The 14427-nt window shown below is 44.7% G+C and overlaps 1 protein-coding gene across 1 annotated transcript; it reads right to left on the bottom strand.

Annotated features, from left to right (window-relative positions):
* Nucleotides 1-4200: 4200 nt before the first annotated feature.
* On the bottom strand, nucleotides 4201-14073 carry BYSL (bystin like). The gene is made up of 7 exons (XM_066624301.1): nucleotides 13722-14073; nucleotides 11490-11652; nucleotides 9588-9726; nucleotides 9076-9209; nucleotides 7152-7312; nucleotides 4942-5044; nucleotides 4201-4575 (listed from the first exon to the last, which is right to left on the bottom strand). Exons 1-7 carry the CDS (start codon nucleotides 13984-13986, stop codon nucleotides 4227-4229), a joined length of 1314 nt encoding a protein of 437 aa, XP_066480398.1. The 5' UTR covers nucleotides 13987-14073; the 3' UTR covers nucleotides 4201-4226.
* Nucleotides 14074-14427: the final 354 nt, after the last annotated feature.

Below are 14427 nucleotides of genomic sequence, written 5' to 3'. Positions count from 1 at the left end.
GAGCCTTTCTGAAAGGCAGCAGAAATAAAGAGTAAATGCCATTTTTCAGTAAATTAGTGGTTCTTTTGTGATATGCAGAAAGGAATCTGAATCTTCACCTCAAGGTCTGACTGGAACATGCAGTGAAAGTGAGGGGTGTATTTAAGCAAGAAGGGCTTTCCCCCTTCAAGTGATTGCACTTTCTATACACCTGAATCAGAACTTGCTCCATCTTCTATGAGAGCCGCAGGAGACAGAGAGGAAGATGACAGCATTTTTTATTTTAAAAACATGAGCAAAGCCTTGCTGCACCGGGCCAAAGGCATACCCAGTACAGAATTCTGCTTCCCAAAAGGGACCCAACAGCTGCCTTTGGGAAGCCCACAAGCAGGAGAGTATTTCTCTTTCACCATAGGTGTTCAGAAAAATACTCCTACAGGATCAGGAGGTGGCCTGTAGCCATCATGACCACTAGGCATTGATAGAGACATCCTCCATGAATTTGTCCAATCCTCCAAGTTAGCAGCAATTACATTTTGTGGCAATGAATTCTAGTCTAATCACACACTGTGTGACGAAATCTCCATTTGTCTTCAATCTCTCGTCAATCCGTTTTAAGGGAGAAAACTTCTCTCTATCCATTCTCCACACTAGGCATAACTACAAGTCTCAATAATGTCCTCTCTGTCTTTTCCCCAAGCTGAAAAGCCCCAAATACTGTTGCTTCATCTCATAAGGAAGGTATTCCAGCCATCCAGACACTTTGGGTGCTCTCCTGCAACTTTTCCAGCTCTACAATAACCTTCTTGAGGTACACAGAACTGTAAACAGAATTCCAAATAAGGCGGCACCATAGATTTATATAGGAACAATATAATATTAGCAGCCTTATTCTCAATCCCGTTCCTAGTGACTCAAATCAGGGAATTTACTTTCTTAACTGCTGTCATGTTAAATTGATTTTATTAAGCTATTTACCATGACCCTAAGAAGTCTTTCTTGACTTCAGTGTATACATGAATTTTTTTTGCCCCAATATGCATCTTAATTACACTTAATTACATTGAACAGCACTTGCCATTTGGTTGCCATTCACCTATGTCTAGAAAGGTCCTTTCAGAACACTTCACAATCTGCTTTGGTTTTAACCACCCTGAATAGTTTGGTGTTATCTGCAAGTTGGGGCCCCTGCTTTTTTACACCAAACTCCAGATCATTTAGGAACACCAGTCCCAAGACATCCTTGAGGGACCCCACTTCTTACGCTCCTCCACTATGAAAATTGCCCATTTAGTCCTACTCTATTTCCTGTTCCTTAACTAGTTCCCAATCCATAATCAGTTCCTCAACCTGTTCCCAATCCTGTTGTTTTAGTCTACCACTGTTAAGTTTACGCAGAAGGACTTGTCAAAAGCTTGACAAAGTCCAAACATTCAACCTAACTGAATCCATGTGCCTGTTCGGTGACAAAACCCCTAGAATTTCAGTAAGGATTTACCTTGCAGAAACCATGCTGATTTTCCTTCAGCATGGCTCATCTTCTAAATGTGTCATAACTTATCATTAATTATGCTTTCCATTGGTTCTCTCCATGCCACCAGGATATTATACTGACTATACATATGCTCTGATTTGCAATTCAGCACTCCAGCTCCCTGCTTGTGGCTCAGAGGCTAGGAGAAGCATACATGAAAGAGGCCTTTATGGAAACTTGGGAGAGGTGACACCATGACCAGAGGCAAAAGGAGCATGTCAGTCATTGTGAATTAGTCATTTATAGGATTATGTGAGAAGGTCAGGCTACCAGGTCTTTTGAGTGAACTAGTGAAACATTCTCAGATGGTTTGCAAGGAGAACTTCAACTAGACAGCTACTTCTTCCTTCCTACTAATAGGAAGAAGACTTTAGAGAAAGTGTGCAGAGATCACAACAAACATTGCTACCTGCCATAGTTCACAATGGACTATCCCAAACCACCACGTCTAGCAGCCACAAACTTAGCTTGATTTTACTCCTGTCCTTGCTCCGAATCTCTCTCCAACAGGTTGCGATCAGGAATGGGAGAGCTCCATTTGCTCAAGCACTGTAGGCTGCCAGCAAGCTAATTTACTAGCTCTGCATGGAGTTAACAGCGTTTGCCAAAGACCATTTCAGCTAAACGCTGCCAAGTAGATGGATGGGAAACGTGCAAAACTGTGCTGTAACAAGTGGCTGTCCTAGGGGACATCTCTCAGCACAAACAAACCTGCTGCTCAGAGCAGCCACTCAACCAAATCTCCCCTGGAGCAAAAACCTGTTCAAACCAATTACTCTTCCTTTCCCAGCTGCTGCAAGAACAGCACTGAGCCGACTCCACCTCAGACAGAGTGTAATAGATTTACCCTGCTGATCACCAGGAAGACCAAAATCACAAATGTGTTAATGGAGCCCTAGGGTTTCACCGAGCTGCAAAGCATAGGAGGCGCTGCCTTGCTAACTCCCTGCCAGGAAGCATGGGCTGCCCTTTGATATCCTCACTATCTCATTAATCAAGGTTATAAACATGATGGCAGCTGGCCCCAGTTACTGAGGGAGAAGCAAAACTGTGAGAGGGAAAAAAGTGTGCCATGATCAGGTAACGACTTTGAGAACCAGCAGTTCAGAAAGACAGGTGGTCAATCTCAGCCATTTCAAGGAATGGGGGGGGGGGGGGAGAACAACGACAACACAGGACTGGAATTCTAGAATACAAAATCTGGCATTTGTGTGATTACATGCTAACTTTCAAATTAGGGGAAAGAAGAGAGGACAGTTTTTTTGTGTAATTAGTCTGTGGAACTCCTTGTCACAGGATGTGGTGATGGCATCTGGCCTAGATGCCTTTAAAAGCGGATTGGACAAATTTCTGGAGGAAAAGTCCATCACACGTTACAAGCTATGATGTGTATGTGCAACCTCCTTATTTTAGAAGAAGGCTACCTTAGAATGTCAGCTGCAAGGAAGGACAGCAGGATGCAGGAAACTGGACTAGACAAGCATCATCCAGCGGGGTGGTTCTTATATTCTAATTGTAATTAGGAAGGCTGCAGGGTTTAGATATTCTGATCAAAAGCTTTTTTTTTTTTTTTTAAATGAAAGAGTGTGCTTCCTGATTCAAAACCAGAGAAAGTATGACTTTTCCCTTCAGAACTAATTTTTATGCCAATGAGATATAATTGATAAAGGGCTAAGGATCTGATGACAGTCCTGGCAATTATTTGTTCCAACAGTTTTGTTGCAGACCACAGAAGAGAGACTGGTGCCATTACACATGGGGGACAACAGGGGTACAGAAGCAGGAGGACAGAACTGCAAGCCACTATCATGAGGCATGCCTTCTTCCACACCGCCAACAGAGCTTCTTTGCCTTTAACTGCTGCCTGACAGGTAGAAATATAACAAGTAAGGCTTTTTTCATGTGCAAGTGTGACAGAAGAGCCACACTGATAACATTCCAAAGAGCCTGCTTCTGTTTTTGCAGACTGATAATATTTTAATACTGCAAGCACTTTACATAACAGTTCCTGCACAACAAGGTTTTGCATCCCTCTGACAAGTGCTTCCTAGTCACTCAAATGTTATTCTGGGTACTATGCACACTTTGCCTGCATACGATCTCAAGCCAGGTATGTAATCCGGGCCTTTAAACCATGCTCTTATGTGCCTTTATTTTTAGAGCTGTAGCATTAGAAATCAGCCACTTCCACTTTAGAGAGAACAATAATCTTGGTTACTAAGATGTCTATTAGAGGGCAAATTACACAATGTGATAAATGACTCTGAAGATTTCCAGACTCTGTGCGCAGAACTGATTTTCTTTTCTTCCCTTCAGCAGTAGCCCAACTATCTCCCCACTGTTTCAATTCAACCATTCATCCTCTGGAAATTTAAAGGGGGAAGTAGTAGTTGTAGCCATTTCTAATAACAAAGATCTCAGAAGACTTTACAAACATACCATGAAACAGTTTATGTGTTGTGCGGGGGGGGGGGGATTCCAGCTTCTAAAACAGGCCTGTACCACCAAGAACGCACATCAAGTTGAAAAGAACACATTTGTAATCACCCCTGCACAAGGACAACCTGGCAGACTCACAATGGAGAGGATTCAAACCACTCACACTACATCATGCTGGAGCCTCAGTCTAAACCATCTGCTTTCTACTTAAGCCCCTTAGTGAGAAAAAAATATGAAAGGAAACACTCAAAATACAGTGTCTTTTATTCCTTCCTCACTCCATTGTCACTGGCTGCATTCCCTCCACGTCCCGACACTTAGAATTCACTAGTTCCCTGCGGATCTCTGGAGAGATTTGGGGATGGCTGTGGAATTTGAGTAGCTCTAAAAGGGCTTCCTTCTGTTCTGAAGACAGGTCCTCTTTGTAGCGTTGGGCGAAGGTCAAGAGGCACTGGTGCCACAGGACAGGCAAGGTACGCCGGTCTGTCCGGAAGGATAGGAAGTGAAAGACCAGGGCATCCACAACACGGAAAGGCAAGGCATACTTCTTGTCAATGAGAAGGCGGAGAAAGATGCTGTTGGCGCCACTGTATTCCATCTCAGCAATCTTTAGCATGGCAGCCCTGCACAAGCAAGGAAAAGAAGAAAAGGTTAATGGCATTTGTTTCCAGGTGCACATCACTGAATGATCTTACTGCTGCAAATGTGAACAAAGACAGTGCCTGTCAAAGAAACTGCCCCCCAAAGGCAGACTTGGTGAACCATGAGCTCAGCCAGAAGCATGGATTCATAGAAAGTTCTCTAACCCAGGGCTGGCCCTTGCAATAACCACATAAAAGATGTCTTCGTCCAGGATTCCAGAGGAGCTTTCAAAGCAAGATTTCTAATCTTTGGCGGTCAGGGATGCACAAGAGATGAGCAAGAATGCTAACCCACTCCCACAATTCCAGCTAAATTGTTCTTCCTTCCTCAAGATCTGGCCTGCTTACCCAGAATGAAGGACAGGGATAGAGCACTTTGCAAGGATGCTGCCCACGATGATGGCTTCCCGCAGTGTGCATGTTCCAGATTCACATAAGGGAATGAGGATCCCTGCAACATAGGGGGAGGGGGGTTCATATAATGTTCTGAAAACTGCACAGACAACTCATAAAGAATTACATGAAAAGCTCGACCTTTTATTAAAATCCAGCACCAGCAATGCAACTTAAGTCTTGGGAATATCAATGCGTTCTGTATGTTCCTGATGTTTCAGAATCATTCCTGCCTTTTCCTATATGAACACCAACTTTTCAAAACTATTCCAAGTTACCTTAGATACTCAAGTAAAATTTTCGCCAAGTAATTAAGCTCCAATTCTCACTTCAGCCTTCAGTCAGAGGGCACAGCCTTTCAACTCTGAACAGTTTCCTTTCTCAGCTGAGCTGTTGCTCAGCTCAGGCAGGCACCTCCTTAGTTGCTATAGTTACTTTCCAGGGACTTTCCAGCCAAAGTTAACCTTTTATTCTCTTTCCTTCTGCTGCCTGGTTCTGCTTGGCAAATGCTTGCAAAGCAGGTCTGTTTTTTTGAAACACCAGGATGGGACCCTCCTTCCCAGGCTACAATTCAGTGCACCATTACTTCAGAATAACACCCATGGAAAGCAGTGGGTCTACTTCTGAGTTAAAAGGGTTGCAAATATCTCATCTCTCTGCTGTGAATTGAATTGCACGCTCTCAGTTATGTGTTATGGGTTGTATGTTGTATGTAGAGCTTATGGCTTAACACACCAGACACGTTAAAGGTGGATTTGATTCATGGATCTCCTGCAGTGGTTCCCAACCTTTTTCACTTGCATATCCCTTGGCAGCCCATTTCCATAAATTGTACCCTTCATATTAGCAAAATGTTTCTAATAATACAAGCCCATATATCCTCTCTATGAAAACCCAGACTTCATGTATTCATCACATATTTTCTCTTTTCATCTGTTTGAAGAACAGAAGACTCTGCACTGTTTTGCACCAGAAGTGTGCTGAAAAATTCTGGGTGATTGATCACTTTTCATATTATGTTTCAGCTTTTTTTACTGTGCTGGTTTTCAATCACTGGTTCATAGATGAATTGATGACCAAAAACTAGCTATTGGTGGGGCTTTCACAGCCAACTAGCTACCTCCCTTCCTGCCTCTGGAGCACAGCCTGCCTTTTTCTGCCATTATTTCATTCTTTTTCAATTACCCCTAAAGGTCCTGTTGAGTGTCCCTGGGAGTACATGAATACCAGGTTGGGAACCACTGTTTTACTGGTATGTAGTTTACAGCGCACTTACTCTGATAGTGTTTACAAAAAGGTGGTAAAGACGAGAATTTAAAAAAGAATAAAAATGTATCTTATGATCTTTTACTATGTTTTTAATAAATTAGATACAGTCCTTAGGTAACAATTAGTGGTAGGTTATTTTTCAGGATCTGGCCTCGGGTAAAATCAGACAAAACTATAGTCAGACACCCCCCTAAATCTAACCCCCAACTTATCTGAGGATCATAGAAAATTCCATGATTGTTGGCTCAAAATCTGCCCTCAACTTATCTGTGGGGTCGACTTATGGGCGAGTGTCTGCGGTGTGTGTGTGATTGTGGCTACATTAACACTACCAGACCTCCTTGAGCCAGCTCCCATGAGACCAACTCACAATCAAACTAGACATGATAGTGACAGACTTGTCTCTTTAAATGCAAATTTGCCCTGACTGTGCAAGATCAGGGTTCAATTTTAAGAAAGAAAAAGGGACAACAGAAGTGAGGAGCATTGAAAACCCCCTCGCCACATGTCACTCAGCCCCTTCTCCAAGGCGCATGTCCTCCAGCCAGGCTCACTTCCTAGCTGGAAGAAGAATGCCATGAGGAAGTAGACCACATGGAGGTATGGTGATAAGCACAGGAACATCCAGCCATGCACCTTTTTTGCTGTTTTATTCAGCCCCCTCCACCTCTGCTTTACATTTGACCAGGAAAAACATTTAAAGGGATAAAGTCTGCAGCCATCACATCTAGTTTATCTCACCATGCTTAATCCTTTTAACCTGCTCATAACAAGAACAGTAGATGTGAAGAATTAAGAATTTTTTTGATAAACCTATAGTGAAGAATTCCCAGACAATCTAGTCTGCATTCCTCCAATCATAAGCTGTCCTCCTCTAGGATCAGCTTTTCTCTTACCTTTGAACCAGGCTCCAGGTTTGAACAAGGCCTTCTTCAATGCCATGTAGAGATGAAAATTGAGGCGCTTATACTCAGCAATGTCATCTCTTATTCGTGGGAGGAGCACCAGGTTATAGAACCTCTGGGCCATTCTCTCTTTGAGGTTTGACGAAAAGATCCTGAAAACCAATATAGACACATTGGGGGAGGAATAAGAATTGGAAAGTAGACACTGATCAGCTTCCATCTTAGCACTCATACTGTACATGTAGGATGTCAGCATCTACAGATGGCCCAATTCAGATACAATGTTAAACAATGGTTTAGGTGCATGACACAGAAGGCCTCAGGCTCAGAAACAACCCCTTCCCTTCCATGCACAATTAAGGTAAGGTAAAGGTTTCCCCTGCACAGTCGTAATCAACTCTAGGGGGCGGTGCTTATCTCAGTCTCCAAGCCAAGGGAATCAGCATTGTCCAAAGACATCTTCCGTGGTCATGTGGCTAGCCTAACTAAATGCTAAAGTGCACAGAAGGCTGTCCCTTTTCCACTGAAGTGGTACCTATTTATCTACTTGCATTTACAAGCTTTCAAACTGCTAGGTTGGCAGGAGCCAACCACAAATCCATTTGTGATTTTTAACACACTATAGTGTTGTCTGAGCATTGAAAAAAAGTTAAACCAAAATCAGATCATAGTTTGCTTTTACATTCAAGATGGGAAGCACTGATCCAATTCAGACTGCAAATTAACTGGAATACGGAAAATCTTTTATAAGATATGCATGAACAGTGAGAAAGAATCACCACTTAAAGGTTATCCCTAAAAGCTCGGCTATAAGAGGAGAATGACTTTTGTAACACCAGTCACATGTACAACCAGAGCTATATACTATCATGATGTCACCCGTAAAAGCAGAAGAGGAACTAAAGTTTTCCTGTGTGAGACAATATGGAAAGTATACCAGATGCATTTTCATTTATAACTTTCCCCACTGTGTTGTATTCCAGAAATCTAAGTACATGGTTCTGGGTCTTTCTGGCCCAAAAGAGGCGAGGCTAGCAGGGCCATTTTTATCTGACATTGCGTATTCCCCTCTGACAAAGCATAACATTTCTAAGCAAACTACTGAACAGAGTGAGATTTTCTTTTTTGAGCAGAGCTTGTGCCCTGTAATAATGGGCAGATGCGGACGAGACTGCCACAGTAATGACAAAAGTTGGGGTAATGAGGAGTGGGTGGGAACAGATCTCAAAGGAGCCAAACCGCCCAGAAATCTAAGGCTCATGCCTAGGACTCTGAAAAAATGCTTCCACCTCTGAAAAGCTACAAGCCTAAGCATGACATGGTGTGCACACTCATGAACATACACGCATCAGTGCTATGGTCCCAAAGAGAAATCTGTGAGCTCCTGGCAATTTTAACACAAATAACCCTATATCAATGCATGTTACATTTTCCAGGACATTGAAATTAACAATGTTCAGGCTGATAGGTGAGAACAGCTTTAATCTATTGCTACCTAACATTTTGCCTACTGCTGTGGTAGACATTCTCAAAGGACAAAGCTACCAAAGCTATAGCAGTAGGCAAAAAGTTAGGTGAGAACAGCTTTACTCGACCGCGGCCTATCAGCCTGAACAATGTTAATTTCAATATCATGAACACCAGCCACGAAAGCCTTAGTATTTATATATTTCCCATGTCCAGGGTTTGTCTAGCAGAAATAAGAACCAATATTGCAACAGAGAACCTTGCAAAGCCTTTTTGTATGTTTTCACTAAACATAAAATCCTTTCATACACCAATATGACAACACTGCGCTTTGGCTACGCTGCAAGAAAGATAGTAGCCATGCTACAAACTGAGGAAATGTGGCACTCAATAACAGGAGTGGGAAAAGCATTATATTTGTCCCAAAAGAATTAGAAAGTGTCCCAACCTTGTTGCTTGGTACATGGCAGCTGCTGTCCAGGTTTCTGGCTCTGTGATGTAAAGTATCTGCTCCCAGTTGGACAATGCTGGGATGATCTTGAAGGCTTTGGGCAGTTTTCCACTTCTATATTTAGACAGCACCTTTAAAAATGTTTGTAAAAGGTGAGACTCAAATTAGTAGACAAAATGGCTTTACCTCATGGCTTATATCAAACATTCACAAACTCTACGAAAAATACTTTAAGAACTATTCAGGGATGCCATTCTGAATGCCGCACACATTACAGAAAAAGTATACCAATCCATCAGTATGGAATAGCACTAACATTCACACTGTAGTAGATTAACTTAAAATGCAGCTCCAGGATGTCTTTTTCTACCCCTGCTGTGATAGCACATCAAGAGCAAGCAAAGGATAGCACTATAATGAAGGTCTCTAAGCACTGCAGCAACTGAACTCAGACTGACACTAATGCTCATCAGCACAATCATTTGCACCAAAGCCATTTTTGCTCATACTTCTCTGACACCCTTGTAGACCTCTAGCACCCGGGGCTCAAGCTGTGGCATAGGGTGACCTGATATTTCCGACATCACGGTCTCCACCTCTGTTTGTTTTTCTGTGATCTTCTCCATGATAATGTCTGCCAAGGTGCGCCTAATGGATACAAAAAACCCCAAAATCAGTCAAATCCAATTGCAGACTTTACTGTCCCATTCATTAACAAATCAAGCAGTAGAGGCAGTAATGGTTGGTCTGTGGAACTCCTTGCCACAGCATGTGGTGATGGCATCAGGCCTAGGTGCCTTTAAAAGGGGCATGGACAGGTTTCTGGAGGAAAAATCCATTACGGGTTACAAGCCATAATGGGTATGGGCAACCTCTTGATTTTAGAAATGGGCTACGTCAGAATGCCAGATGCAAGGGAGGGCACCAGGATGCAGGTCTCTTATTGTCTTGTGTGCTCCCTGAGGCATTTGGTGGGCCACTGTGAGATACAGGAAGCTGGACTAGATGGGTCTATAGCCAGTGGGGCTGTTCTTATGAAATTTGCAAAATCTCTTGGTACAGAAGTAGAGATGATAGTACTTAAAACATTTTGAAGATTATTGCCAGGGTAAAAGATTTATATTTTAAAGTTTTTGTTCGCAAACATCTACAATGCCAAGGCCGAAGGAGCTTAAGTTCATATGACACAAAGACATGTTCTTTTTCTGGTCTTGAGGACTAGACACTTACCAAAGAGATTCTAAGGAATATAAGCAGTGTGTAGGCAATATATCACTGCCCCATTTATTAAGTTTAAGTAGGAAAAAATGCTTGCTGCTACTGAAAATAAAAAGAATACCAAGCAGAAGGGGTTTAGATTCAGGCGCTAGCTACCAAGGCTCTCTCTACCACAATACTATATTAATGGTAGTGTACCATATTCCCCTGGGGGCTGGGGATAAGAATAGGCCCTCAGTTTGGCTGTACATGTCGTAAGAGGCGACTAAACAGCCACCGGGTAGATGGGACTCGTCAGCCTGGGAAGGCAGCTCATCTGAGAGAAGGAAAACTCTCATCCCAAACCTCCACTGCCTTGTGGCTACATCCAGTTATGGAAAAGGCTTCAGGAGTCAACCTCGAGGCAAAATCCAGAGCCCGAGTCCCTGAGGCAGTTCATGGCTGAACACAGTCACGTTCTGGCAACTCCTGCGACGCCGCTGGAACCAACCGTATTGGCCTCTGCCTTTCCATTGGACCATTTCAGCGACGTGGAGAGGGGGGATTTGCTGCATGGGTAACAGCCTATCCTCCATACCTACTTTACCCAGGCTTCGCGCACTGGAGAGGACACTCTGTTCCAGAACCACAATTCAGAGCGGGACACCATAGTCTTCCAAGACTGAAGGATGCCAACAAAGTGTGCCATAATATAAATAACCAAAGCACCATCTACTGGCTAAAACAGAAACCAAACCTGGGTGCTAGTTCTGGTGCTGCTGTATTATTTACTATGAATCTGCAGAATTGGGGGCAACACTGCCACTAAGGGTAAGTGGCCACCTGGAAGCCTACCTGCCGCCTCCCCCCCCCCCCCAATGAAATGCCAGGGCTTAGAGATGTCAGATCTGCACACAGATTTGCAGAACTAAGTCCTGCACATAATTCCAATTCTCTCAGGGATGCAAGACACACATACCACACAATAGGAATATCTGTTTTTAACTATTTGCCTGGCCACCAATGAACTGACTTTGGATTTTGCATGAGTGACGTGAAAGCAGACATGTTGTCCTTACCAACTGTCCCATGGATAACATACTCCCAGTAAGACCCATAAGGGGGAAAAAAGTAACGCCACAGCTCAAGGAAACAGTTATCTTACAAACTGACATCACTTCACCAATGCACCAGGTCTTTGCTTCAGCACTTACCTCAGTGGTGGGTTCTTATTCATGAACATCTCAATAGCCTTTTCATCTTCTGCATTCACAGTCATCTCCTCACAATACTCCACCTTTTCCATGGCTGCAGCTTTTTCCAGGGTGGGCCACTCATCATCCTCTGTATCTGAATCTCCTTCCTTTGAAGCAGGTCCTGAAAAAGACAGGGAAAAGTCAGCACTGGATATTTAATCAACACAATCAACCTTCTTGGAACACTTATATTAGAAAGGAAAATATGTTGAGGAAGGCTCTCTCAACATCAAGAACAGCAGCAGGTGAGAAATCAGCCCATCCAACATGCCTCACTGCTCTGAATACAGCAGTTAACTATGATAGTTGTGTTCATGATAGTACTATTCAAGACTGCAGCCGAACATAAGAACAGCCCCACTGGATCAGGCCATAGGCCCATCTAGTCCAGCTTCCTGTATCTCACAGCGGCCCACCAAATGCCCCAGGGAGCACACCAGATAACAAGAAACCTCATCCTGGTGCCCTCCCTTGCATCTGGCATTCTGACATAACCCATTTCTAAAATCAGGAGGTTGCGCATACACATCATGGCTTGTACCCCATAATGGATTTTTCCTCCAGAAACTTGTCCAATCCCCTTTTAAAGGTGTCTAGGCTAGACGCCAGCACCACATCCTGTGGCAAGGAGTTCCACAGACCGACCACACACTGAGTAAAGAAATATTTTCTTTTGTCTGTCCTAACTCGCCCAACACTCAATTTTAGTGGATGTCCCCTGGTTCTGGTATTATGTGAGAGTGTAAAGAGCATCTCCCTATCCACTCTGTCCATCCCCTGCATAATTTTGTATGTCTCAAAAACATGAGGGGGGACAGCCAGTGTGATGTTATCTGAGTAAACCTACAGACCAGTGGTTCTCAAATGTTTAGCAGCAGGATCCACTTTTTAGAATGAGAATCTCTCAGGACCTACCAGAAATGATGTCATGACCAGAAGTGCCATCATCAAGCAGGAAAATTTTTGAGCAATCCTACCCATGCTTACCCAGGAGTAAGTCCCATTTACTATCATTGTTAAAAGCATAAACATAGTAGCCTGTTAAAAGTACAGATCTGTAACATTTCCCCAGTGCAGTCATGTACCATGGTAGCATCAAAAATAAAATATTGACATGAATGGGGACCCACCTGAAGTTGACTTGTGACTCACATAGTGGGTCCTGACCCAGTTTGAGAAATACTGCTATAGACACCCAAGAGTAAGTCCCATTAAACTCAATGAGACTTACTTCTGAGTAAATACGCATAGGATTATGCTGCAAGCCTCATCTGCTGTCTGAAGAAAAGACTTTTTTTTTTAATCTACAAAATACAGTGTTATTACTCCCAGTACAGTGAATAGGTTGGGAACTAAAGTTGTGGCTTAACCAAGTCCACACATTAAGCCCACTGAAGATAATGAATGGACTGCCTTTTGGTCCCACTGCCTAAATAGCAAAAGGAAAACTCAGTCCAACAAAGACAGGCAGCAAACAATGACCATTCTTACAGCCATTTCATACAGTAAAGAAACCCCATCTGTCATGGAGTCACCTGATATCTCCAATTAATGTCTTGGCATGACATACGAGACAGAATTTGGCATGTTTACACTTTCAAGGGGTACAACCTTATTCACCTTTATTTGAAAGTAAGGCCCAGTGGGCCAAACACGGCTTCCTCCTCAATAAACCGGTTTAGGACCACCACCTTGAAGCTATCTTTGGTGTACAGCAAAACATGCAACATGCAAAGAGGCCTTCCCTGGATAAGCAGAGGCACCTAGTCCCCTAAGAGCCACGCAGGATCATGCCCAGGGCCCATTTAGTCCAGCCTCCTGCATCTCACAGTGGCCCACCAGATACCTTGGCCGCACACAAGACCACAAGAGGCCTGCGCCCTGGTGCCCTTCCTTGACCTGGCATTCTGAGGCAGCCTCCTTCCAAAACCAAGAGGTTGCATGTGCCCAGCGCGGCTTGTGACCTGTGGTGGACTCTTCCTGCAGAAGTCTGTCCAAGCCCCTCTAAAGGCTTCTAAACCACCACATCCCGTGGCAAGGAGTTCCACAAGCCAACCACCACTGCAACGAAGGCGGTGGCGCACAGTGGGCGCCCCCAGCAAGGTTTTTCTCAAGAGGGTACGGACAGTGGCTGACGCTGGTGCGAGGAGCTCTGGGCACCGGCCAAGGGGGCTCCCCGCGCACACGCACCCAGCACGGTGGTCTTCTTCCCGGGCTCGCGCCCCCTGCCCGCGCCGTGCTCGGCCTCCAGCTCCTCCTGCTGGCTGCGGGCCTGCCGCAGGATCCTCCGCGAGAGCTTCTCGTCCACATACTCGTCCTCCGCCTCGCCGCCGCCCCGCCGCTTCGCCCGCCTGCTGGGCTTCGCCGCCTCGCCCTGGAGGATCTGCTCCGCCAGCGGCACGCCCGCCGCCGGCCCCGCGCCGCCAAAGCCCCTCGGCCGCTTCACTTTCGGCATGGTCGCCCCCAAGCAGCCGCACGCGAGGCCAGGCAGAGGCTGCAGCGCATGCGCGAGCTGGGTCTGCGCGACATCCTCTTCCTCCTCTCGTTCCTTAAAGGCGCAGAGGCCTGTTTGTCTGCGGGTGAATAAAGCTGCAGTCCTGTCCACACTTTCCTGGGAGTAGCCCCATTGACTATAATGGGGCTTACTTCTGAGGAGACATGCATAGGCTTGGGCTCTGAGGCTGCAGTCCTGTCCACACTTTCCTAGGAGTAGCCCCATTGACTATAATGGGGCTTACTTCTGAGTAGACATGCATAGGCTTGGGCTCTGAGGCTGCAGTCCTGTCCACACTTTCCTGGGAGTAGCCCCATTGACTATAATGGGGCTTACTTCTGAGGAGACAGGCATAGGCTTGGGCTCTGAGGCTGCATTCCTAGCCCCACTTTCCTGGGAGTA

This window comes from Tiliqua scincoides, chromosome 4 (assembly GCF_035046505.1).
Source record: "Tiliqua scincoides isolate rTilSci1 chromosome 4, rTilSci1.hap2, whole genome shotgun sequence".
NCBI classification, from domain to species: Eukaryota; Metazoa; Chordata; class Lepidosauria; order Squamata; family Scincidae; genus Tiliqua; species Tiliqua scincoides.
The sequence above is the reverse complement of the archived record's forward strand: the minus strand, read 5'-3'. Positions and strand labels throughout refer to the sequence as shown.